The sequence below is a fragment of the Empidonax traillii genome, unplaced genomic scaffold (assembly GCF_003031625.1).
Source record: "Empidonax traillii isolate 1590-97213 ecotype Southwest subspecies unplaced genomic scaffold, ASM303162v1 scaffold276:size1176444, whole genome shotgun sequence".
Classification (NCBI taxonomy): Eukaryota; Metazoa; Chordata; class Aves; order Passeriformes; family Tyrannidae; genus Empidonax; species Empidonax traillii.
In genome coordinates this window covers 976539-1003957 of record NW_020955469.1, presented here as the reverse complement: position 1 = coordinate 1003957, position 27419 = coordinate 976539, and the positions used below count along the sequence as shown (strand labels likewise).

Below are 27419 nucleotides of genomic sequence, written 5' to 3'. Positions count from 1 at the left end.
TCAACCTCCCCCTTTACCTGGCTCTGCCCCCTCCGTGTCCCGCCGGGCTGCGGGTGCCGGAGCGGAGCGGGAGGAGCCTCAGGGAGGCCGCGCCGGGGCGGACAAGATGGAGGTGTAAGGAACGGGGAGGGCAGGGAGGAACCGGGGACAAACCGGGGACAAACCGGGGACACGGGCTGCTGTGGGGACAGCGGGGGCTGCGGGACCGGGGGTGCATCTGTGTGGGTGTGGGGGGCACATCCGTATGGGCCTGTGGGGTGTCTGTGTGTGGGGGGGTCCATCCATGTGGGCCTGTGGGTACAGAGGGCGTACGAGGGATGTGCTGCGCCTTTAGCCGCCCCAGCAGCGGGTTCAGGCGTTCCGGTAAGAAACGGAGCGTTTTTATTTGCTCTAACAATCCTGCTCGGAGCAGCTGGTTGGCCCGAGGGTGTCGTGGCTCAGCGTGGATCTCTTTGCGCTCCCATCTCCCCGCCCGCCCGCTCCCTCTGTGCCCACGGAGAGATGGAACGGGAATCCCCTGCCAGCTTCTGGGAGAGGGTTACCCCGGCAGCATCGGGAGGGTGACTGTGTAGGAGCTGGACATGCCAGAGAAAGAGAAAGCCTGGAGTGTGTGCCAAAAAACACGAGAATTGTGGCCGGTGTTTCAGGGCAGTGACACCGGGCAGCGTGGTTTGTCTCTCTGCGCCGACAGCGCTGCGCGTTTCTGTTTTGGGAGTGTAAACTGGGCACAAAACGACAGGATCTGACTCGTTTTGAAGCCTAGAAACTCCTGAGTTCTGTGGAGCTCCTTAAACTTCACGTTTATTTATATATACACGGTGCTGGTCTCTTAAGAATGGGGGCACGGAAGGTGCAAGTCCCATGGGATGTATCAGCATCCCCCAAAGTCAGCTGAGCTACTGCAGGTCATGCAGTCCACGGATGCTTTATTATTATTATTAAATCTTCTATACTATTATTATTAGATCTTCTAGACATAAAATTCAAAAGTAGATAAGAAACATCTGTTGAAATAGGTCTTAACACGAGTAGGGGAAATGAGCTGATCCTGCTGTTGTACACTGAGAAAGGTGCTTTTGGCACCATTAATAGTAAATCTGTGATGCTCCTTATACATCCACTTGGTTTTATTGCCTTGAGTAGCCCCGTATATTTTATTGGTGCTGCCTCTTTTAGTACCAAAAAGGAGGTGCCTCAGAGGTAGAAGATCTAGGGGCTGAAATCCTGAGCTGTTGGTGAGCGTTCCTTGAATTGGAGTGGAACAATTTAGTCCATTTTGCACTTAAATTACTGTAGAAATTTAATCTTGCTCGTCTTTTACCTCCTGCCTGATACGTTTCACAGAGGGAAGTTTTGCAACTAGGAAAACTGCTCCTGGATTTACCCTGCCAGAACTGTTATTAGAGAAAAGAACCCTCCAGAAAACACTGTTTTTTAAATATGCAACATATTTGGAGCAGTAGACTTAAAAATGTCAGTGATATTTGTAGAAGTGTGATGCCATATACTAAGATATTTTTTGATATATGCAGAAGGCCTCAAGAATGTGTTGGTTTGGACTAAAATTTGGGCAAATATTACCTGTTTAAAGATTCTATAACGTACTTATACTTCTGGCATGCCTATGAAAATTCTTTTCCTGTCTGTTTAAGTCTTAATCTCATAAAAATAGAGAACACTGTTAGGCTGAGTTTTTAAAATATACATTAGAATTCATTATTTAGAACTTATTATGTAAAATTCCTTCTTTCCTGAATGTAAAATTGATAGTTGTTTTGTGAGAGCGAGGACTGAAGAAAATTTTGTTCCTACTTTATGAGTTCTTCAAAAGTTTATCAGTTTATAATTTTGCTATTTCAGCACAACAGCAATTGTACTGAAACAGTACAAAAACAGTCTTTGTATTTTCCTTCTCTGTGCTCTTGACTTATAAAGAAATAGGGTGTGTAATCTGAATTATTTTTTTCCCATCAGTTCTTATTCAAATAAAACTAGAGGCCTTTTTTTGTTGAAGGTCTGAGACTGACTCATTGTCTGCCCGTTGTCAGAGGAAAAAAAAATAAATATTTTTCTGAATGAACAAAGCGGGTTTGAATGAAAAAAAAAAAAAAAGGAAGCAGTTGTCTTAAATAATTTAACTTCAGATTGATTCCACGGGCTCATTTGCATAGCAGTGTATTTACTCCCTACGACCCCTTCCCTCACTTCGACCGAGCCATTCCATACGTAATTCTCCTGTAGCATTATTGTTATTTCTAACAAAGAACCGTCTTTGATCCGCGGGGATTTCTGCGGCCCTGGCCTGAATGCAAACATTCTGAAGACTTGCATTTACCTAACAACAAAAGCTATATGGTTTGTAAAACATGAATGACGGCTAATGCGTGCCTGAGCTCACCCGCTGAGGTTTCACCCCCGTCAGCAAATGGAAGTTGAAGTTCATCTCAGCGCATTTTAGGAGGTCCTTTTCATTTAAAAACAATGATAGAACCTGTGGAAGTTTGTGGACTCGTTTGGCTCGCCTGAAAGTGATGAACGGTGACAGTTCTATTCAAAGGGTTGGCGGTGCTTAACAACACATTGTACCTTTTTTGTTCTTTTTTTTTTTTTTTTTTTTTTTTTTTTTTTTTTTTTTTTTTTTTTTTTTTTTTTTTTTTTTTTTTTTTTTTTTTTTTTTTTTTTTTTTTTTTTTTTTTTTTGGTTTGGTTTGTTTTTCTTTTTTTTCCATAAGCTGCTGCGCAGACCTGAGAAAGGCTTTTTTTTCCTTTTGTATGGAAACTTTCTGTTGTTGTTTCTGCTGACTGCTGAGCAGAACGTGCTGTTCAGGGAATATAGGATGTTCCCTGTCGGGTTTTCCTCTTCTTTTTTTTTTTTTTTTTTTTTAGTTTAAAAGTGTAAAATTACAATATCCAGTAGTAATAGAGGGCATGATTAGTCTAAATATGTGCTTGGCTCTGCAGTCGCCCTGCCGGTGGTGGATAAGGATTCTTGCTTATTTTGGACTGAATTAGTGGGGAGGTGTTTTTTTGGTGGAAAATGTTAAAGAATGAGGCACATAAAAATGCAAAAAATAAAGAGCAAATGCAGTAAGTTTTTTTACTCAGTAAAAAAATTGGCTGGTAAATTAATTTACCCACGTAAATTAGTGCCCTATCTATGTCTGTACACGCACATATGTACAATGTACTAAAAACACTCACTATATTTTCTTTCTCTGTGCTCTTAAAGACTCATAAGGAAAGAGGGGGTATAATCTGAATTATTTTTCCCATCAGTCTTTATTAAAATAAAACTAGAGGCCTATTTTGTAAGGAAGAGGCAAAGCAATTTGGTTTTCGTGTGTGAAATTGGGTGAGTGAATAAAATGGGGTGGCTGAGTAAAAGGAGTGTGTTATACAAGTATGTTATGATTTATGAGGTAACTTGTGCAAGATATAGCCTATATTTATGCCATAATTCTACTAACAATATGGAAAAATAAGGTGGCAACAACTTGGTGATGTAGAATCACCAAAAATAGATTTCTTGGGGTTTTCTTTTCTTTAAAAAGTTAATCAAAATAGCGTCTGTTCTTTGTGCTGCAGGACTCTGCAAAGAAAAAAAAAACTTTAAACAGTTTCATTTGCAGCATAATTAATTGTTTTCATCTTTCCTTTTAGAAAAGATGCAAATGCTGCCCTGCTGAGTAACTTTGAGGTAAGTTTATGTGCATCCTGGTTTTAAACCAGCAGTTTAAAGCTGCCGCCAGTCCCTTTTGGAAGCTGAACATTGGCAGTGACAATCAGCAGGACCTGAAAGGTGATTTACACCCCGCTGCATTTGATTTGTTTTTAAGGAAACAAGCTTTTTAAAGAAGATTTGGGGATGGTTTTGCTGGTAATGGGTATTGTATTATCATGTTGCTCAGGATAAACACTCCTAGAAGCCAGTGAGTCACGAGGAGGCTGCAGTGCCCTGTCCTAGCAAACAGTGAATACTGGCACTCAGATAACAAAAAATAATCTTATTCAGAACTTATGTACAGCAGAAAATAATTTTCCTCTCTCCTCAGTTAAATTTTTTTTTTAATCAGGTATTAAATGTCTGTCTGTTAAAAACATACTATTGCAGTAAAGAAAATTGTGATGCTGCTTGCATGTTTTGCTGCATGTGTAGGGATGATGAATCTCGTTCCTGCACTGATCTTCGTTGCCTCATAAATGTGAAGACAACTTCATTACATGCTTTTCAAGAATGTCTGCTTGCATTACCTCGTGGTGAAATAGGGTGCTAATTTAATCTTTGTGGTTTAACACACCACAACACCATGCTGGTCCCTGTAACATTTGTGAATAACTCCACTGGAATTTATGATGGGATCGTTAATCCCGGCAGCATCTGTAGGTCAAGCCTTGAGTGAGTGGATTCCTGGCAGTGTGACAGGTGTGGAGTTTACTTTTGTTTTTCAGACAAGGTAAAAATGCATCTCTGTGAGGCAGGACATGTATCCATTGTAATGTTGTGGGTGCATCTGTCATAACAAATCCAGTAGAGCCATAACCTGCTGCGAGATGTTGCTTCAAGCATCACTTGTGTCAGTGCGAGCTCGGTGCCAGCACAGCAGGGCATGACCCAGCTCTGTTCAGGACAGGAGATAAACAAGTCATATTCATCCTGGCAACTTCTCCTTTAGGGCTCTTGGGTAACATTGAACAAGTGCTGAAAATCTGTTTAAATCAGTCACAGTTATTAAAAAAAAACAATTTACACACCTGTTCATCACTCTGGGGCCAAAACATCTGTCATTTCAGTTGCTGAGGATCCACCAAAACAGCCACACTTTTTTTGCTGTTTGGTTGATGGGCTTTGTTTGTTGATTATTTCTGTTTTTCCTGTTATAACACTTTCAGTTAAATACTCTCAAATGGTGTAAACCACTTTCTTTTTTCCCCTCAGGTGTTCCAGTTGCTCACTGATCTTAAGCAGCAGCGCAAAGAGAGTGGGAAAAACAAGCAGAGCTCTGGCCAGCAGAATCTGAACACAATCATGTATGAGGTGAGGACCACTGTCAAAATCCTTGGCAAATTAGCCCAAGCTGGAGAAATTCACATCCTTAGGTCTGCATATTAATAATTCAGTATGACATTTCCCCTGTTAAGAAACACAGTAGAATATTTTATTTCTGACCACTTTTCTGTGGTCACTTCATTCAGGTTGCAGGATGACTGTGCTCTCAGGGTGGAGGGAGGCATGCAGCTCTTGTTATTAAAATCTACCACAAAAAGAATTTTAAAACACCCTGGGTTTGAACTCTTTAGATTTTTTTTTTTAATTCCAAATATTCTACGTTTCTGATACACAGGGCAGAACTTGCAGTCATGTAAGGAATTGATGATACCATGTAATCGTGATTTCAGATCTGATCAGACAGATCCCATACAGCATTTTTTTATTAACAGAATTAAACTAATAATTTCCAACTAAAATAGATGATTTAAAATTTTTTTTTTTTTTTTGTGGTCAAAAGAAAAGCAAAACCACCTGTACAGATAACATCAGCTGGATGCCAGACTGGTAATAAACGTTCCCCCTCTTGCCGGGAAGAACTCCTCAAATCACATAATACGAACATTAACATTTTAAATACCTCAAATTAGCAACTTGGTACAGACTTGCAGTGGGACCCTTTGTCTCTGTGCTGGAGAATTGCACGAGCAGCACCGTGACTGACAGGGAGCTTTGCCTTGCATGAGTAATTCCGTTGAGCAGTGAAACTGCTCATGTGAGTAAGATTTGGCCTAGGCTCTGGTTTTGTTTTAGTTCTGGCTTTGTTTGAAAAGGTACAGAGTTGTAATTCCTAAGCCTCGTGGTCAACAAAATAGGGGCTTACCAAAAAAATCTAAATTAAACCTTCGTGGAGACTGACAGTCTCTCCCTGTAGCTCTCTGAAACAGCTGAGAAAGATCCTGTAAGTAAATTTGATCAGGCTGCACCTTAAAGCCTTAATTGCCTTGTTGTGTTTTGATATGTTAAATACCCACAGGTTGCTGAGTTTTGTGTGTGGTGGAAACTCTGTGTCTGTTTTCTTTATATTTGCCTGAAAGGAAACCAGAATTTGATCTTACAGGATTGTCTTTGTTCCTGCTGAGTGTGTCTTCACAAGCTCTATGCAGACTTTTATCCACTGGTGCTGAAACAACCAGATGAAGGGAACTTTGTTTTGCTGTATACTTGTCATTTTTCATGGTTTGGAATTACCAAGAAACAACTAAACTGGAAAAGAAATTACTGCTCTAAACTAATTCTGTTACATGACAATATGATGATTTAATTTCAGTAGTTAACGGTGAATAACAACTTCATCTCATCTGAGAAGGTCAGACAGGGCTTACAGAAAGGAGGTTTATCCAGCACCTTATTATGCTTTTAAATGCATTTCTCAGTAGTCCAGTGAAACTGGTCCTGAAATTTATGTTTCATCAACTCTCTCTCTGTTAAGCAGGATGAATTATCATGTGCTGTTGAAGCCTGTTTTCCCTTACCAAGCATTTTTAAATGAGAACAGATTTTAATGGAAATACACTAAACATAGATTAACGTATTTTCTTGTAGCTCTTTTTTTTTTTTCCCCAACTCTTCATTTTGGGGTCTGATTCAAGCAACAAAAAATATTAAAGAAGACTCTAAGCTACTTCCAGTGAAAAGTCAGCTGTGAAGTGGATTTTGTGTGGGGTTTTTTATCAACAAATTGTTTTTTTTTTACTCAGGTCAAATTACATTATGTCTTGTCCATCTGTTAGATATTGTGTTGTTTTAAATAAAGCAAAAGTTAGCTGAGGTTAGTGGGTGTTAACATGTAAAAAAATGGAGCAAAGATAAATTGTTTCAAGTCAGATAAACATTTCTAATAGCACAGTATCCTTTCAGATTTCATGGCAACCCACCTAATCTGCTTCTGTGAACTTCAAGAAAGCATTGCCAAATATGCAGATAAAGGATGAAAACAACCATAGATTAGAGAGCTTAAAGAGTGATTTATGGGTTGGCAGTGAGAGTATCCCTGGCACTGAGCACAGGAAAACTCGGCAGAGGGGAATGTGGGTTTTAAGGATGAATAGGAATTCAACTTTCCTAAGTGCCTTTAAAAAAACAAAACCAAAGCAATAAAAAACCACCAAAACAAAACAAAAAAACCCAAACACAGTAAAACCCCAAGCCTCATACATTGGTTCTTTTTAAAATAGCTGTGGATCTGTAAATATTTATTGGCTTGAAAAGGAAGAGTAAATAAGTGATACTGTTTAATAAGTGATACTATCCAGCACAGCTGAGATTATTTCAAACCAAGAGAACAAATGTCTTTGCACAAAGCAGCAGGTGGGTTTTTAGTAGACAGAGCTAAAACTCCCTCCTTTCCTGTGCCCTTCAACATGGAACTCTGGGCTTTGGACAGGTCAGATAAATGTTGGTCCAGAGCCACAGGGGGAATGGGATAGTCAGGGCTGTATTTCTCCTTTGGGTGTGTGGGGAGCTGGCTGGGTTTGTGGGTAAGTATAATATATAATATAATATATAATGCAATTTCAACTACATGAAGTTGTAGTTAGATGGTGCCTGTTTCTTACTCCCTCAGATAATTTCAGTGCATTCTTACTGGAGAGAGAACAATATGAGTGACCTGTCTCATGTATGACACCACTTCCCACTGTTTAAAAAAAAAAATACAAAGCCAACCCCCAAACCCTGAGTTGACCTTCCCAGTTTTTCTGAGTAGCACTGAGGAGGCTTTTCCAGATCTATTTTTTTCCTACACAACTGGTGAAGCAAATCATAACTGTGCAATGAAATGTTCTTTCTTTCTTTGCAGACACTGAAGTACATTTCAAAAACACCCTGTAGGTACCAGAGCCCAGAGACTGTGAGGGAATTCCTCGCGGCAATGAAAGGCCATAAGCTGACCAAGTAAGTACAGATGTGCCTTGGAACAGAAGGATGAACTCATGGCAGTGTAGAAAAGCTGATCCCCTTGTACAGTGTGATCATCTGTCTGGGTTTAACTCATGTGTTTTCTGCCATTATTTAAATACTCAGCCATACATCTTTTCCTTCAGTCGTTAATGCCCACATGGATGAGGATTTCCTTCATTGGGTTGTGTTTATCAGCATATTTCTCAAACAAATTCTTGTCAGTGTGTTGATTTTAACATGATTTCACACAGTCCAAGCACAGAGAGTTCATAAACTGCTTTCTGGGGAAGAAGTTGGAAGTTGTAAAAGGGTTTTGAACAGAGTAAGAAAAAACTCATCCCTCGTTTGTTATTATCTTATTTTCGTGATTGTCCTTAAGCAAAAATGTATTAATTCCTAAAAGGCAAAAAAAAAAAAACAAAACAATAAGCAAATAAAATCCTGGGAAGAAATAAGTATATAAAAGTATAGAAGTATGGGAAAGAATGTTACTCTTAATTTTTATGTGAATCTGTGAACCTCAACTGCTGCAGACCATCTCTCAGGGTTGGGCTCTCTCCTTGAGTTTAGGAAAGTAAGATGTTTGTCTTTTCTTTATGTGCTGTTTGTCCACTCATATTTATATTTATGTACATTTCAGTTACCAAAATATTGTGTCAATCAACCTTCCACCCTCCCTCTGCAGTTTCTAATGAGGCTGAACATACAGTTCATTTCTATTTGGGGAATTTCTGCATAGAAAATAAAAGGTTTCCTTCACAGTTGCAAGAAGACTCATCTTAAAGGGCGTTTCTCCTTTTTGGCAGTGGTGTAAGTGGCTGTTCACAGTGCTTGAAACACATAATCCTCTTGAACCTCTGTGCAGAGCGTGAGTGAATCTTATTGTAAATAGTCAGACCCAAAGGAATGGCATCCCTGGAAGTCTCCACTTGCTCAGAGAGCTCTAATGGCTCCTCTGATCTTTAAAGCAGAAAGAACTAACATTTAGCTGCTTCTAAATAACTCCTCCTTCACTCCAGACACTGACTGTGTTTTTCTTCCTTGCTGGAAGGGCTCCCAAGGAGTTTATCCCTTGGGAAAGAGGCTTTTATTGATTTGGTTGTGTCACAAAAACAAGTGCCCAGTGAGAGTGTCTGGAGGGTGCAGTGCCTCAAGGCAAGTTTTTACCCGGTCCAAAGCGGAGGGAGTTGAGTAGAAAGAAGATTGTCAGCTTTTTTGTTGACTTTCAGTGCCCCCTCTCTACAAACAATCACTCACATGCAGGATAGCAGCAGCTCTGGGGCTGCTGGAATTGCAGACACAGGAGTGCTGGTACTTGGAGGCTTTGTCATGGATATTGGAACTGGGCTGGTAGTGCTTGCTTTGGTAGAGCTAAAATTGCCAGTATGTCAGTGTTTAGTCCTCATTTTATACAGCAATTTATGTAGTGGGGAAGGTGTCCTAATTGTTTTCTGACACACAGGTATTGAAGCATGGAGAAAACAGTCTGTTATAAAAATACTGCTTACTGGAAAGAGCTGGTGGTACGGCAGGGAAAGTGTCTTAAAACTGGGAGCAAAGTATTTCTTGAGTAAATAGTGAGCATCCTTCATTTCTGGTAATGAGAAACAGTCCTGTTTGAAGTGAAATAGGCTGGTTGTGTCTGCACAGGGCAGCAGTTTAGGAAGGCACCAACAGAACAATCTGTCACAGCAAAAAGGCAACAGGAGTAAGAAAGGCAGAGTGGGATTTCTCAGAGAAAAAACAGCTGAATGATGTAGGTATAAAAGTCCCATTTGTAGGGTATAAAAGTCAAAGGGTTTATTTTATGTTTAAAACTTATTTTTAAACATATCAGGATCTTTCAGGTAGAATTTGAGCAGAACCTCATTGTTAAGTCTTACAAAAAGTCAGGAGAGCTCTGTTACCACATCAGGTACCTTGACTGCAGCTGCTCCCCTGCATGGGATCTGCAAGAGTGAAGTACTAAATAATTTGAGTCATAACAAAAAACTTCTGACTCCCTAGTGCTGAGATATTTTGTAGAAGATCTACCCAGATCCTCACCTTCCCACTCCTGCTTGTTCAGTGAGCTGGAATACAGCCCTACTGCAAGGGTTGAAATAGTTACAAGCTTTAAATGAGCTTTTTGACTATTTAATTTTTTTATGGATGCTTAGGAGGTGCCTTTGTGTTTAGGTATCATCCTCTCTTGTCCTTTTTCTCTGAATCAGTCTGTAAGCTAAGCAAGAGGATTATTCCCAAGTCATTTCCTTGTGCATAATGGCAGAAGGATGACAGTGAAGAGCCAACCACTATTTTATGTGGCAAATTTACTCTGTTGGTGGCTTATCAGAGCTCACATTGGGTGCTGATACCTTAGTTTTGTGAGCATCCTGTACAACTTTTACTTTGTTAATACCTTTGTCCTCTGGTAGAGAACTTGCCAACTCTGCTTTTGCCACGTACTTTACAAAATAAGGAGCAGAATTGTTTGGTGTGATCCTGACACTTTTCCCATCTTCTAATCTTTTCCATTCAGACACTTCAGTTTGGAAGTGTCAGAGCCCATCTGGCAGCCTCTTCACACCAAGGCACAGAAAGCATATGGTGTGCAACTACTACATAATGCACTTTGTGTTAGATCCACTTAAAATAGTAATGCCTCCAGGGAAATCCTGAACTACCCTTTGGTTCATAACCAGGGTCATTTCAACACTGCTCTCTTGTTGAATAAATGAAGAACTAAAGGCTCTTTGATCATTTCCATTCCGTGGGATGGAGGTGGTGTTTGTATAAAAGACTTCACTAGAGATTTCACTCTTCCCTCTGAGAGGAAAGAACCTGCAGTGTTTGCTCTCCAGGACCTTCCTTGCATGATCTCTGTAATGACCTCTTCTCCCACGAGGAGTAATGAATTCCAGAGTCTGTCTCTGCTGCTTCCTTTCTGGGTAAGGCACTCCAGGATGGGCCCTCTCCCTTAATCTCTTATTTGGTCAGACACTGTCTGTGCTGGGAACAGCTCTCTGAAGGTCCCTGATTTGATTTTAGATACAGATATGTGTGTTAAAGTTGGTGTCTGTCCTCTGACAAATCCATCTGGTTAAAGGGCATGACTGGCTAGAAACACCCCATCCTCTCAGGCTGCTCCCTCTCTTTCAAATTCCTCTGCCTCTAATCAAGAGGGAAACAATTAAGCGGTGTCTTTGTACTCATAATTATGCTCAGAAAGTTCTTTTCTAATAGAAGGGCTTGGAGGATCAGAGGGGGATTTGCAGCCCTCCCTAAAATCCTGCTGGGGACAGGGACGAGCTGCTGTCCCTGCTCAGCCTGCGATTGCAGCGCTCGGCACTAGGCTGTGCTCGTGGATGGGAGAATAGCAAGGGAGGGAAGGGAGAAACGGCAGCAATCGAGGCACAGCAGAGCTTTCAATCCAGGGAATTCTTATTTTTCCAGCCCTCCTTCCCCAAAGCCCGCGGGACTGACCAGGCAGTGCCAGGTCGCACAGGAGAGAGCTGACAGCGCTGTGCTGGCAGATGTGCAGCTCCTCTGAAAGCACCTCAGGTCATCACTTATTGCTGATATTTGCTACTCAGAATACCAGGTTAACAGGCCAGCATCCATTTTGTGATGGATTTTTCTCGTTAGTGTTATAGGCAGAAAAAAACCCAAACACCTAAAAAGCAAATTCTAAATATAAATACTAATGTGTGCAAACACAGAGTCATTTCAGAAGAGCTGCCTTGCTAAATGGAGCAAATTCAAAGACACCTAAACAGATATTTCACTGATATAACCAGTAAGGTTTGGTAAAGCTCAGTTTTCTCCACGGTTTTCTTTATCTGTTTCATCAGTTATTTTGGTAAAATTGAAACTGTAGAACTGAGATTATTTTTTTTTTTTAATGAAAACCTCTGAACTGGCATAGTAAGTTTTATTATTACCTTGTTGAGGCCTCAAGCTTTGGCTAACACTGCAGTACAGTAAGCCATGTTGTACTTGGAAATACAGTATGCCACTAGCAGCTAATTTTCCAGTTTTAGTCCCTGGAATGGCTTCATATTTTGTAAGGTGGGGGGAGTGCAGTTGCATGAAAAGAACATTTATTAAGCTTGAGCTCTGTAATTGTGGTTAAATGAAAACTGGCTCTGCTTGGGCTTCTTCCTGTTACTGATAGCCTATCTTGGATCTAATTTTGGAATAGCCAAATTCCCAATGACTGCATATTACTATAATTTAAAAAAAAATGGACAGAAACATTGCCCTTTTTGTCTTTAAATCAACACAGTCAGGGAAGTGTTGAGCTGAAAATCTGTGGTACTTTTAGAAAGTATTTTCCCTCATTCCTGCCAAAAACTACAACCTCTACAGCATTAAAGGCTGAACGATTTACTTTGTAATTTTTGTTTCCTTCAGAGCTTTCAAAATGAATATTCAACAGCAAGTCAGGATGGTGCTTGGTTAACAATGGCATCATTTAATAGACTTTACAAAGACTATTGTGTTTCCCTCTGGATTGATTGGGAATTAACCCTTTGATCTGGAGCAGAGTGGCTCCTTTTTTTTTAAATTTTATTATTTTTTTGCATTCAGGTAACCACTGTAAGCCCTCACATTTCATCCTGGAGAAATGTCCTGGCTTGGAATTGCAGAGAACACTGTGATTCCACATTTTGGGGCTCCTGTGATCTGGGTTCGGATGTTACACACTGAACTGCTCAGCTCAAGACCACGGGATTTGACTCTGAAGTATTTTCAGCACTAATAAAATCCGTGGTTATATATACAGCTGTTACTTTATGGTTTTCCTAGCAACTATAAAACATACATTCCTGGGGATAAATTTGCCTCTGCACAGTCACAGATGTTTTAAGGGTTTTTTTTTTAGCTCTGTGTGCTGTGTCTTGGCACTGACACTGTTCTCTCCTCACCCAGGCCTGTAGATCTCTTCCTAGAAAAGCAGCACGTGCTTGCTTTAATATTTATGTACAATCCAGGAGCTCAGTAGATAAAAAAATGGGCAATACCAAGACACCTAATAGGAGGTTTGGGTTCAAATATAAATGCTGCAAGAATTTGCTCCCTGCTGAGGGCATATGATACATTTTGTCTTTAATTTCCAGAACAGAATGTGTTTTTATTCTTTTTTAGAGCTGATGTACTGTAGTGATGTGAGTGGTGTTAAACATGTGGGGTGGGTTTTTTTGTCTTTTAGAACTGTTTTTTAGGATTACACTCCTGTAACCCCCCACCCTCACCTCCCACAGCAGACACTCCCCCCTCAAACACAGACCCCAGACCCGTTTTCTTGCCCATAACTGCACACATTTTTTTGTCTCCTGCAGTCTGAGCTTTGAATGTCCCCCGAGCCCACTCCACAGCATTCTGCCCTCAGCTGGAAATGCTGCTCTTGGCTCTGCTCAGCCCCACAGCAGTAATTGCCATTTTGAGATTTCTCACCAGGCAGGTCCTGTGCAAGTCTGTGACACGGACCATTAACTCTGATTAGTGGAATCTTGCTTTCATGTGAGAAAATTACTTTCAGCTGTCACTCATCTTTTGTATGTGTTCTTCTCTTGAAAGAGCAGCTTTCATGTTTCAAGCAGTGTTACCAAAATCCAGTCCAGAGAAAATACAAATACGTGTGTTTGGGGGCAGTTAAGCTGAAAATGTTCTTCACCTTCTGTTTAGAAGAGTGGGACAGTTACCCTTTTTTATTTAATGAGTGTCAGTGTAACAGGCATTCCATAGAAAGTGTAAAGATGAATTCGTAGGAGTTGAAAAAAGTTAATGTTATTTTTTAGATTTAGTGGAGCATGAACTAAATTCAGGCTTATATCTGTGCCCATGGCAAATACTGCAGCCAGGACTGATCCTGATGCATGTTCAGGCTTGCAGTTTGCCTTCCTTAAAGCTTATTTTTCATGGAATTGGGGTTATTCAGGTTCGAATTTGTGCCTGTGCTGTCAAGAAATTCCAGGTACACAGAGACCTTGATCCTGGCAGTCCATTTTTGGTGCCAGTGTCAAAAAGATCAGTGCAGTTGCTGAGCTCCAGCTCACACCACTTACACTGCTTTGAGGTGTTTGAGGGCTCAGTCATCCAGTTTTCTATCACACCAACGAAATTTAGAGACATTCTTGGAGTGTTTCTTCCAAAGGGATACCAAGATTTGGAGCCTTCTGGTCACTCCCATTTGTGATGAGCTGGAAGGTCAGAGATGGCACCGGGGGAGAAGAGCTGGGACCAAACCATCCTGAGGGTCCCCTGGGCTGATCTTGGTGTCCATGTGTGTGTTCTGGGCAAAGAGCAGGAGTTGCTGCTCGCTTGGAATTCCTCAGCAAGCAGAGGTAACTCTTTGTGCTGCACACAGAGCCTTGTTGTTTGTTAAATAACCCTGGGAGCTGGATGTTTACTGGGCATTATTTACCCAAACATGTGGTGTATCAGTGTGTTTGTGCACATCCTCAACTACAGTCGGTTCTCCCTTTGCAATCTTGCAATATTTTGGCAAAATGAAACAACTTTGTGTCTTCATTATCAGAGCAGTGTTTAGGCTGAGCAGCGAGCAACTGGCCTGGCACCAACTTTCAGATGGCAGTTACTGAATAGTTGGTTATTTCTCTGTGGAAATGGAACAAATGCATTGCTTACATCGTAATTGTATGTGAACACGGCTAAAGGTTGTTAATGTTTTAATGTTAATTAGTGTTCAGCTACACAAGCACCTTTATTTATGTAGCTTTGGGGGTTTTTTGCACCCTGCTGTTTATTCCTTTGTGATGTTCTGTGTCAGTTTTTTCCAGTAGGGAGCTTTGCTGATGAAAACAGCCATGAAATTCTTCAGGTAACGTATTTTAACGGCTTGCAGGTTATCTCTCCCCCTTCTGTACACATTTTTAAAACTGAAAATCCCCTGAGTGGTGCCACCTTTGCTGAAATGAGGTGTTGGAGATCCCTTTGGCCCTTCTGTAAAACTTCTATCAGTTCACTAATGAGTTATTAGTGATGTTAATGCTTATAAGCAAAAGGTCTTTGAGAAGTGATCTTTCTTACTGTGTTCCATATTTCTTGTCTTCAGGAAACATGAACAATTTCACTAATTGATTGTTTTTAGTCACGATGTCTAATTGGTTTCAATTTATTTCTGTTTCCTGCTCTGCCAGCGACAAACATGGTGGATCTCTACCTGCTTTAAAATACCTCTGGATAAGTCAGGTTTGCCTTCTTTAGCTCAGGCATGAAATGGCTTTGGCTATTTGATGCTGTTTATTTGGCTCTGGGGTTTTGTTGGCAAGCAATTTCAAAGGTGCTGCTTTGGAAAAGAGGAAGATGAGAACATTTATTTTACGTGCTCTTTTGTAAAATTCAAACAATACACTTTGTCTGTGCCTGTGGTGGAGCTGCAGGATTGGACTGGGATGTGTTTTGCTGCAGAAGAGAAGAAAGACTTGTTTGAAAAGGCTCTGATCTCAGAAGTGGCATGTGAGTGTATAAAGTACGAATTCATCACACAGCCTGTCTTTGTAAGTAGGGCTCTGGGAGGAGGGGGAGGTCTTTTACAAACAGGTGTCCTCAGAGAAACTTGTCTCTGTTTTAGAGGCCTGGAAACTGAGGCACAAACCCAGGCCTGGCCAGGGACTAAAAAGCAAATAACACTGAAAGCCAGGACTGGAGCACCAGCTTCTGCACCTCCATCGAGTTGCTCCAGGCATTGAACCAGCCACTTCCCCAGCTCTTGAGGAAAAAGCACTAAATCTTTCATACATTCAGCTGAAATGGCCAGATTTTTGTTCAGTGAAGATGGTGTTTAATATCTTTACCCAGCTCTGTTCACCCCTACACAGGTGGGTTTTTTCCTCATTGACTCCTTAAATGACCTGCTTTCAGTTTTCAAGGATTTCAGTGCTTGTCTTCTGTCATTAGTGAGGTTTTCCTTCTGTCTTTTCATTAGTTATGACAGTAGTAGATGGCAGCAGTTATAAATACCTCATCTCTTTGACAGTAAAGCGGGGAAGAGTGGTGCTCTCAGCTTAGACTTAAATCCTGCCATGCTCTCCACAGTCTCATGCTGTAAACATCAAGCTGCCAAATAGAGCTAAGTGATTAGCATGGGGGAAAAAAAAAAAAAAAAGGAGGTGTATTCACTGCTTCCCACCAGTGGAAACATATTTGGCTTTCATCCTTGGTCTCCCAAAGGCAAAGCAAACCAATAATAAGTAAATAGGAGGGTTTCTTTGAGCTTTCTGCTGTTAATTTAAAAAATTGCAAGCTTTTCTTTTGAAGCTGAAAGTCATAATTAAAACAATTTTCCAGCATTTATAAAAATGATGGCAGAATAGCTCAGGGACTAGGTGGGCCAATTAAAAACTTTTTTTTTTTCTTTTTTTTTTTTAAGGATTTTGGTTTTGTTGCCAGCAGGTTGGATCTAAAATCGACAGCATGTCATCTCTTTGGAGCTGTTTTCTGTTCTTTCAGGACTGTGGTTACACATCACAAACCCCTTTGGTGTGACAAAGTTTGCCATCAGCAGAGCAGTTGTCTTTGCTGAGCCACAGTCCCCTCTCTCCTCTTGTTCCCATCCCCAAGTCACTCGCAGTTAGGGGAATTTTAGCTGAAGAGGGTCTGTTGGATCATCCAGTCTGTGGCAATACAGGATTTTTCCTTCAGGAGACATCAGCCAGGAAAATGTGATGCCAGTGCTGCTCATTCTGCGTGTTCAGTGGGTAGATGAAGGGCTCTGTTCTCTGGGTGCTGCTCAAGTGCTGAATTCAGCCTCTGGATGGTGTGAAAGTGTGACCAGAGCAAGGCACTGCTCCTCACAGGCTTCTCCCGAGCCCCTGGGGCTGTGGATGTGTCCCAGTGCCTGTCCATGAATGACTGAGGGCTGGAGTGCCTGGGGAGGGTGTTGGGTTTCAGGGGCAGACGCTGTCAGAGGCCGTTTGAAATGAGATGGTGTCTCTGAGGGATCTCCAGACACAGGATCGGTTTCAACCTCCATCAGAGGTGCCCTTTAAATAGTAATAAATTCCAAGATTTAGCTCTTCAAAATTGTGGTTTACTAATAGTAGTCTATTTGTGTTTAATTTTGGGCTAAAAGAACAAGCAAGTTATTGCCATTTGGCTGATGGATTGTAGCTTCTTAGGTATGATCATTGTTCTTGTGGGTGTGTGCTCATAACAGAGGAGTCTCTGATCTCTGATGTGCATTTCTACACAGCCTTAACAAACTAACAGTGCATGGTAATTAATGCTTGTACAGTAATGGTCTAAATGTCTCTGCTTGCCACCTTGGACTAGAGGTGGCAACAGCAGCCTGTCTAAACACCCAAGAAAATGCTGTGTTTAAAACACCCAAATTATGTCGATTAAACCACAAGGCAAACCCAGTCAGAATTATTCCTGGCAGTGGCATTTCATGCCTAAGCTATCAGGAATGTATTTGCATCACACCAGTCAGTTGAGGGGATCCTCAAATTACACAGTAATGTGGATTGTCTTACCCTTTGCTTTTAACCAGGGCAGAGAAGCTCCAGCTGCTGAACCACAGGCCTGTGACTGCAGTTGAGATCCAGCTGGTGAGTAACAATGGCTCTGACTGTTCAAAGCTTAAATGGGAGCAGCTTTAACCTTGAAGATCAGTTGAATAATTACTTTCTCATGGCGGGTGATTGAATATATCCCTTTATGCACATCTTTACATCCCCTGTTTCAAATCCACTCAGCTTCCTCTCTGAGACCTCCCTAGAGACTTGCCCATCTTTCTCTCAGGCAGATTCTCCACCTCTTGTTTGCTTCAGTGTCCCACGTTTAAATGCTCAGTGCAGTCATTAAAGGGTAGTGACCGGAGTATTGCAACTAAGATTATATTTAAGCTGGGTCTTTTTGCTGCTGCAGCTCTGTAATCATATAATTCACTTTTTTGACAGCTGCCATGACATGGTTGTTTGGGTGGCAGAGTTCTGTCTTACACTAAAACCAAACGTTCCAAAAAGGAAATTAATGACTGATACAGAGCTGTGAGCAGTGATGAAGAATGAGATATGGATGTAAACAGACTTCCCCATGGAAAGCAGCCACTGGCAATCTGTTAAGCATAATTCTGATGTAAAGAGGGATTGTCACTAAATAGAAAGAGATGATTATATTCCCGGAAGGATCTCCTTAGGAATCCCAAACCCCGTAGTAATAAAGAGCTTGTTATAATCGGGATATTATTTCAATGAAGGTCTCTTGCATTAAGAACATCTGTTTGCCATCTCAACCCGAAACCAAAGCGGGGAGTAACAGGATCATATTTTGCTGCAAAAGAGGGGGGAAGGATTAAAGAGGTACCAGTAGGACTATTTTTTCCTCTGTAGCCACAGAATAGGGATTATAATGCTGAAGGCGTCTCTTGGAAGAATGTTTCTAGCTGAGGAATTAATGCTGTGTTTTGTGATTGAGGAGATCAGTGTCAATCATCAACCCAGCCAAGAGCATTAAGGCTTCATGAGCTCTGCTTAGGCACTTAGTCATAAGCCCTGATGTGGAGGCTGTCTCATGCCTTTGTTAGCCTCGTGTGCTCAGACACAGATTTATTTTATTGCCATAGACAGTCTCTTTTTCCCTTCTTTAAATGCAATAATCTACTGCTGCTTTCAGGTGACTGTGTGGTTTTGTCTGTCTCTTCCCTCCTCCCCTTATTAATCCTCCTTAGTTCCTCATTGTCGTACCTACCTATAAAATAATTGAAAATAGTTTGCTCCTGTGTCATGTTTGAAGTCCAGGAGGTAAATATAAGAAATTTGGGCCTTTGTATTAGAGGTCAGGTTTCTGTAGAGTGTCATAGTTTGGATATTCCAAGGTTTGTAGTGTCCAAGTTGGATAAAACTCATTGCTAAAACTTAGAGAAACACAGACATTTGGGTTCAGTGTCAGTTCATTATTTATCCAGAACCTTTCCCTAGTGGTCAAAAGCAACTTGTGAAAAATGTGACATTTGGGGTGTAGCCTGAATTTCTGTTGTCATGGAAGTGCTGGGGATGCACTTCCTCCTGTTCCTCTGCAGTTCCCCTGTAATTCCCAAGGCTAGTTTCTCCAAAACTACCATTACAGTGATCTGAGTTGGCTGGGTTGTTAACACTCTGTTAGATGAAACCTCCCCAAAATTGCAGGACATTTACTCTTCCATCAAAGTGCATCAAAGTCTTTTGAGCTTCGTAACTGCTGGGAAACTGCAGAGTGGTTTATTTAAGTGAAATCCAGAGCCTGGGAGCCTCAGCAAGGAAATGGTTTTGCAGTTCAGTCTCTGTCTTGAACTGTTCGGGGTTTTGGTGAGGACAGGGGAAGGAGATTGAAGCAGTCACTGAACACACAAAACCTCTGTGTTCTCTGAGTGTAAAATAATGCAGAGCAGGGGGGGCTGCTCTGTTTTCCTTTGATGTCCGTGGGGGAGAAGATTATCCACACACAGATTTCGTGCAGGCAAGTCAATTCACTGCAGCTGATGGATGGGAGGCAACCTACTGAGAAGTCAATATGAGGGTCTAAAATTGCCTTGATTCTCTTTCCATTGAACTTCCCCCTGCCTCTTAAAAGCTTGGAGTTGCTCCTGGAGTTGAATCCGAGAGAAATGACGATAAAAACTTTTGACCAGTTCATATAATGCAGGCACATCAGTCTTCTTTTTAAAAAAGCTTTAAACAAAATGCTAAATAAGCCAAATTTATCTCTCACTTGCTCAGAGAGTTTTGATGCCTCAAACTCGATATCTCAACTCCGTGTTGCCTGTCCAAGGAATGAAGCCAAATTTAATAGCCCTCATGTGAGAGGACAGGTATATTTATTCTTGCTTTTTTTCACCTTTCCAGCTTTTTAGTTTTTTACTCTCCCTCTAGTAAATTCCCCGGGTTTAGTTGTATTCAACTAATAAATCCATTTTGATAAAATTACATTTAAGCTAAAACCCCAAATTTATGTTGTGATCTTTCGATCCCAGGGTCTTCTGTAAGTCTTCATGCACAAATTGGTGCCACTGTCCACATTTGTCTTTTCCAGACCGTGTGCCAGGATTTATTTTCAAACAACAATAGCAACAAAAGGAGCATGAAATTCTAAATTCATACCCCACAGGGTACAACACTGTACACATTGCAGCTATCTTGACCTCCTGTTTTAATCTTTAACATATGTTGTTCCTGGCTCAGTGATTCACAAAGGAGGAAGGAAAAAAAAGACCCTGATGTTCATCTATCCATGACCGTGGTTCGGCTTTTGCTCAGTGCTTGAACCGTGGTGGGGTTGAAGATTAAGCATCGTCTTTTCTGATGAACAAATTGCTCCACATTCTCCTCTCTGAATGGAAAAGGGGATTTTAATTCTGTGCTTCTTAAAATCAGGTTTCCATCTCGGACAACCTTGTACCTGGTGTGCTCTGCACAAGCAGGCTGGCAGGTTCTCTTTTATTCTTGACTAGAAAATAATAATAATGTAGAGTATTCTTCTGGAAAATGGAAGATCTTAGAGGATTTGAACATTTTATTTCCTGGACAATATATTCTGCTTTCCACTTGGTTAATTAGCTCTGAGGGACATTAATCCAATCATCCAGTCTTTTACTTTATTTCTTTTTTTATGTGTTTTTTTCCTATTAGTGTGTTGGTGCTGAACAATTTCGAATTACTGCTCAAAGGAGGAAATAACAGTCATTTTCTCATCAAACATCTACCTCCTACACTGGAGTTAAATTATGTGCTTGATTGCTTTTGAAGTGATCAGAACCCCTATTTCCTTTATTACTGTAGTTTACTGTTTATTTTTTAAATAGAACTCCGGGCTTATTATTCAAATAAACAACAGCTTTTGGCCCACAGGTTGTTCTGCTCTGTGATGCTGAGGTTTGTTCCCCACCAAATATTGCTTGTCCTTCAGAGAGTTTCTGAGCTCTTGCAGTACTTTTTGGGGTTCTTCAGTGTGGCTTTATTTATTCTTCAACATTTGCACTGTATTGTCCTGTCTCAGGAGACTAAATCAAATAAACATTAACACTGAAAGCCTGAAGGGAGCACAGCAAGGATGACGAAGTTTCTTATACTTGGCTTTTATTTGGGCAAGCAGCAAAGGTATGGTTTTAATTAGGAAAAGCACGTTCCAAAGTGTTTGTCCTTGTTTCACCAACTAAAAAAAAAAAAAAAAAAACAAAATAGACAATTATGTGTGTTTATGTCTGTGTTGGTATTTTGGGCTTACATTTGTACACGGCGCTGTGAAAATACAGATCTGCACATTTCATTTATGAACATACACTTTAATCTTTGAAATTGTCTTAATGGGCTAGCTGTTACTCTCTGATTTACCTCCTCCACAAACCAAATCTTTAAAAGCTTCTGAAAAGGACTTTCTGCCATGAGAATCCACCAGCAGGTCTTAACGTGACTCAGCGCTTTGTGTAACTCTGTGATTGCCTTCTGATTTGGTAATTATGGTTGTTTTGTTCCTCTGAGAACCTCAGACATGGTGCTCAATTAAAAAAAAAAAAACAAAACCCACTGTTAAAATGCACAGCTGGGAAGGGCTGTGTGGAGACAGTAAAATATCCCACATCCACGTTTTGTTTCATGAGCACAGCTCTGGAGAGGGATTTGCCTTTGCATTCTCTTACAGCAAGATTCAGGGGTGGGTGTCAGATGCCTGTTGCCATTTTCCAGGGTTAGAAAGCCCATGCAAAGATTTATCTGGAGACGAAGAGGAAAATTGGCATCATTTTCTTGAGCTATTCTCCCATTTGGTAAACATTTGCCTCATTTTAAGCTCCAAGTCCAGTTAAGTTGGTTGGAGCTCTTAAATACTTGAAATTAAGTCCAAACATAAGCTCTGGCTTAGCAGTTGTACGCACAAGGTGCTTAAGCAAGTGAAAAATTGCTTATTGGATTTCTAAATAAAAGTAGCATTGCTCTCAAAGGTGAGCAGAACTGTGGCTTCAGCTGCCCTCTGAATACTTGTATGTATTGCACAGTTCTAAAAATCTGGCTGTTTTTATATCAATAAAAGAAGAGGCAACTCTGGCTACCCAGGCTTGAAAAGGAACTCTGAGCTGCAGAGAGAACGTGCCCCTTTTATTTTTAGCTGCAGGAATTTTATGCCAATCAAGCTACCAAGTAAAGTTTTCCTACTTCCTTCCTTGATTCCTCCTTTGGTTGTTTTGTAGATTGTGTTGTGTAGAGCATTAGCTCTGTATTGTTCAGAGCATTGGGGAACTGAAATGTGAAAATTGCTTCCTGTACGAGTATATTGCAATGGGAATTTAATAACTAACTGTTAGGAGTTTGGGTGAAATACAAGTTATTAGTGAGGCCTGCCTTGACTGAATTATCTCGACCACAGAGTTGCATTTCATAGATAATTCATCCTTTGTGTGTGTATGAATGGCACTGATGTGCTGGAGCGTTTGCTACCAAAAACCCTGTAGTTATTTTGGGACGGTTTAGACTTGGATGTCGGGACTTGGGAATTATTTATGACGGAAGCCGCAGAGCTGACACGGCTCGCTGCCCTTCCCTGTGCTCATTTCCAAAACCCCTCTCTCAGCCCTGGGAAAGGGACATGCTTGCCTTGCTGCACATCAGGGTGCTTTTTAATCTATAAATTGTGTTTCTGTAGCGCTGCCCAGTTCTGTTACTTGCCCAAATCCCTGAATATTGAAAAAAGGTGGGTCAGCAGCGCTTTGGTTGCCGATCCCCTGAACTTGGCACGTGGCACGGTCTGTGGGGGTGAGCTGGTTCCATTTGGGGTGTGTGGCACTGCCAACATCAACATCTTAGGTCATACACTTATTTCAAACATTTGCATTTTTGTTTTCCTTAGTATAAACTTTGCATTCCTGACTGCTTATGGTTTCAGTCTGTTGCTTGAGCAGTCTCAGCCAAGTGCAAGTCCGAGGTTAGCAAGGCTTTTTGTTAGATATTTTTCCATAGGTTGGTAAAGTTCTTGCTGGAAAAGTAGGTACTTGAACACAGTCATTTCATTTTGCCTTTAGGCTTTTTCTTACACACAATTTCTCTTCTCAGCACCATATTTTCTAGTGCTGTGGGTAGCATTTTGTCTTATAGTTGTAAATCAGAAAGCTGGGAGAACATCTGTTGAATGTAGAAAAAGTCTCTGGGTGACCTTCTGTTCCCCTTGAGATCTGTTTTCCTTTAGGATATTTTCATTTGTCTCTTTATCTACATGCTGTCTGTGCCTAATTTTTGAATTCTGCCTTTTGGGCTGCTGCTTTGCTGCTTCCTCACTGCTTGTGTTTTCATAAGTCAGGCTCAGGCTGGTTTTTTTTCACTTCCCTAAAGAGTGAAAAAAATCAATTTTTATAGTTTATGCTTTTGATCCTTTGAAGCCTTGAATGGTATCACAGCAAAATAACACTGGAACTTCAACCTGAATAATCAGCTGTCTGTCCATCCTGCCAGATTTGTGTCTGTTGGGGGTTCCTGGTGGGAGAGCTGGTGCAGGGGCACCAAGAGGGGTGAGCACTTGGTGAGCCTCATGCAGTAGTTGAGGGAATTACCACTTCCCTGTGGCAGAGGCTACAGATCTGTCAGCAGGAGGGAATCTGGAGCTACATCCCCCCTTCTCAGAGCAGTGTCTGGCATCTTGTTTTAAAGATGCTCTTCTCAACACTTTCACGAGCCGCCAGTTAACGGCACCGGAGCATCTGAAACACCGGAGACTGTTTTCGTTTATCAGCTTTGTGCTCAAGTGTGATTCCTGACGCTGCCAGGGCAGCCACCAGAGCTCATCTGTCACTGTCCAAGTCGTGTCTGCAGTTTGTCAGCCGGGCAGGGCTCGTGCTCAGCCAGCACAAATGACATCAGCGGGGTTGTTCATCCTGGGAGTTGGGGCGTTACTCGTTCGGAGTGGTGTGCTCACTGAGGGACATGCAAGAAAACAGGGACTGGATTCTCACGTAAGTGTATTCTGCCTTCAATAAGAGCTGGTGGTGATCTAGAACTCTCTGGTTTTTGCTTGTGTTCTGATTCCATCCTTGTGTTTAACTCTGTCTCCCTGAAGCAAGCACCTGAAGGAGAGAGTGTTCGGAGGAGAGATATAAATAGGGAGGGATAAAATTAAAATGGGTGGACTTCATGCCATCCAATAAATCAAATCTAAACTAGGCAAAGTGCCATTTTTCTGAAGATCAGAAAGCAGAGGGATGTGGGAGACATTGGCCACTAAGAGATCAGTCATCCTGCCTGGAGTGACATTGCCTGTCCAAAGCATGTGGGCTGGTTCTTTGTGTTTTCCTGCTGCTATGGGGCTGTCACCTTTAAAATTCAATGTAACAGTAATTCATAACACTCTAATCCAGTCTGAAAACCAGGCTGATAATCCTCTAAGAAACTTAATGGCATAGGAAATCTGTAGAGTAATGTAGAGTCAGCAGGATTGGCACCAAGGAGTGGGTATAACATACTTTGTTTTATCATGGAATCACAGAATCCTGGAGTAGTTTGGGTTGGGAATAAACCTAAATGAACATCTAGTTCCAACTTCCCTGCCATGGAGAAGGACACCTTCCTCTTCCACATTTCATGGTACACTGTTGATGCTGAGGGTGTGCTGGTCAAGCTGCTGGGATGATCCTCTCTGGATGCAGCCCAGCAGGAATTACCTGACCCCCTGCAGTAGCTGCAGCAGTTCTCACAGAGGAGGAGGGTTTTTTGTGTGTTTTTAGTGTGTTTTTAGTGTATTTTAGCCCATGGAGTACAGTGTAGCAGCTGGCTGGAACAAGAGCCAGGACTGTTGTTCCAGCCAGTGTCCTGCGGTAGTTCTTGAACCAACAGTGCTTGGAAAGCCACTCCATGGGGAATTTCATCCTTTGATCGGGGATAGTCCCCGGAAACAGTCATTTGTAAATGGATATTCAGTGTCTGCCTTTTGCTGCAGGAGTGGATTTGAGCTGAGTGCAGTTCCCCTCATCCAGGATCTGTGGATAATACAGGTGAACATGATCAGATCGTGCAGAGAGGGCTCGTAGGACTCTGAAGGAAAAAAACAAGTTAATTGAATGTACCACTCAGCTTTTCAGAAGGCAAGATGCATCTGAGTGGCTGACAGTTTATAGCTGGAGCTGATTAAACCTGCATTGACTTGGAACCATAATTAATATAAATCACCCCTCTTCAAAGGACATTTTAAAGGACTTTGTATAAAAAAGAAAACTCAAACCCCACAATCCTAATTGGTTTCATTTGCGTTTGAAGAGTCCTTCTGACTTGCTTTTCCAGTCCTCTGACAAGCTTTTTTTTTCCCTTTTAACAGCTGCCTATAAATTAGGGCAGTTGTTTCACTGGTGGCAGTGATATAAGAGTTCCCACAGCTCCACAGTGGGAGTAGGTCCCCAATTAATCTCATGGAATCATATAGTTGATTTCGTGACAGCGTATTTTGTGTCGCTCGGAGCTTTTCAAATGCCTTTATACTCAGGAATCTCCAATCTAAGCAAATTCCAGTGAAGTGTAGCTGCTGCAGGATTAGGTGGTTTCTTTTAAGGCCTGGTTACTTCCAGTCCAGGTGCCAAGGTTCAGGGAACCACCCTCAGAATATCTCATTTCAGTTCTCCCAGGAAAACACAGAAAGCTGGGAAAACGGGTCTGGAAGGTGGGTCTGGACTTGAGCTAAATGAAAAGCCTGGCTCAAGACGTGGATGTGCAGGTTGAGCGGGACTTGAGGAGAAACCAGGGAGGAAAGGCTGTTCTGAGTGTGGTGTGTTCCTTCTTGTAAGGAGAGCAGGATCTCCTTCCAGAGTGCCAGTTGTGGTGGTGAACAATGGAGCTCTTCTTCCTTTTTTTTTTAAATGTTGCAAGAGTTCTGCTTTGTAAACAGCTTTTGTGATGAGCTCAGACTGTATCTTGCATCCATTGACAAAGTATTTCCCAGTGAGGATTTAATGATGACAATGGATTGTTTTTTGACCTGCAGATGGTAGAAGAAAGCGAGGAAAGGCTCACAGAGGAGCAGATCGAGTCACTTCTCCAGACAGTCACCAGTATTCTTCCAGGGGACCCAGAAGAACAACAGAGAGACTCGGCAATGGCAGTGGAAGACGAAGGTGACCAAGCATAGGAGGCTTCCAGACCAAAGCTGGCAGCAGTTCCAGAAGAGAATCAGCTAATATTTTCCTGTTTTTAACTTGATACCGGTTTAATCCTGTACTGGACATAATTGTAAAATATATTACCATTTTTATTGCTTGGAGGTGGTGAGGGAACCAATTGTTTACAAGGAAGCACAGAAAAGGCCACTATTGTTTTGCTGTTTTGTCATCAACAGGGATGGCAGTAACCGAGTCTGCAGTGGGGCAGCCTGAGAAAGCACGGGGCACAGGATCTGAAGCTTTTGTAATTTTTCATTACCCATGTAACAGCTGTACATTTGAATAGGCCCATGGTACAGCTGGCAATGTTTTTAATCATCACAGCAGTGCTGTAATGATGATTGCTTTCAGAAGCTTTTGAATTGCCCAACTGCCTTTCAGAACAGGGGCTGCAACGCAAGGCTGGCTTTTGGGGCTCTTTGGTGAGCAAAACACAGAGAGAGGTACAAGAGCTGCTTGGGGCCCAGCCAGGCACTTCCAAGGAGGCTTCTGGCATCATAGGAGTGAAAGGATCTGTTCTCAAGGGTGTCTGGCAGTCCCTCTTCAATAAAAGAGACACCCAGATCACCAGTTAAGTCAGCAAATTGCCTCTGACACCGGGGAGTTGGGCCAGTTTACAGCAGAGAGGCTCCGGACTCCAGTGTTAAAGCTCTGACTAACAAACAGCAGAATATTGAGGGGTGAGGTGGATATTTGCCCTTTGAGCATTAATTCCAGTATTTATACACAGGCCAGTCAGTCCTGTGAACGTGCTGGTGGTGGTGGAATAAATGAGTCAACACCGAGGTCCAAATCTGGTTTAGGAGAATGAGAGTCTGCCCTGGATGAGGCAAAACTTTCTGTGTACTGAGCTTTTGTCTGGTTAAGGATTTCAGGATCAAGTATTTAATGTTGAAAGCCTTGATGATTACAATAAATCATTTGTGTGTGTGTGAATATACACACACAAAGTCAGAAGCTACCATGGCACTGCTTTTTGCTATGGCTGCAGACCGTTCTTCTATGATTATCATAAGGTCCTGGAAATAGAGGTAAAATTTTAAGTACATCCTGGGAATTTTGTGAATTGTAGACGAGATATAAGACCTCAAATCAGATCTCTGACTTTTTTTCGCCCCCTCAGGTCTGTCATGGTTTTATTTTGTGTTTTTATGCAAAGAATTTACGCTTTCTGAGCTTTAGTTGTGCTGTGTGTGAAAGGGACTGATAAAGTCCAGTGTCTGGGGGATTTGTGATATGTGTTTCCATGGCATTTAAGCTTCTTTGATGTTTGGAGAGGAAAGGGAATTATTGGAAAATGTATTTGTTGCCTCTTAAAGATAATTTATCTTATATTAAATGCTTTCCAAGGCTGGAGACTAAA

The 27419-nt window shown here is 41.6% G+C and overlaps 1 protein-coding gene across 1 annotated transcript; it reads left to right on the top strand.

Annotated features, from left to right (window-relative positions):
• CRCP (CGRP receptor component) lies at window positions 1-27419 on the top strand. Its single transcript, XM_027889961.1, has 6 exons — window positions 1-114; window positions 3660-3696; window positions 4936-5034; window positions 7847-7941; window positions 17447-17504; window positions 25882-27419. Exons 1-6 carry the CDS (start codon window positions 107-109, stop codon window positions 26023-26025), a joined length of 441 nt encoding a protein of 146 aa, XP_027745762.1. The 5' UTR covers window positions 1-106; the 3' UTR covers window positions 26026-27419.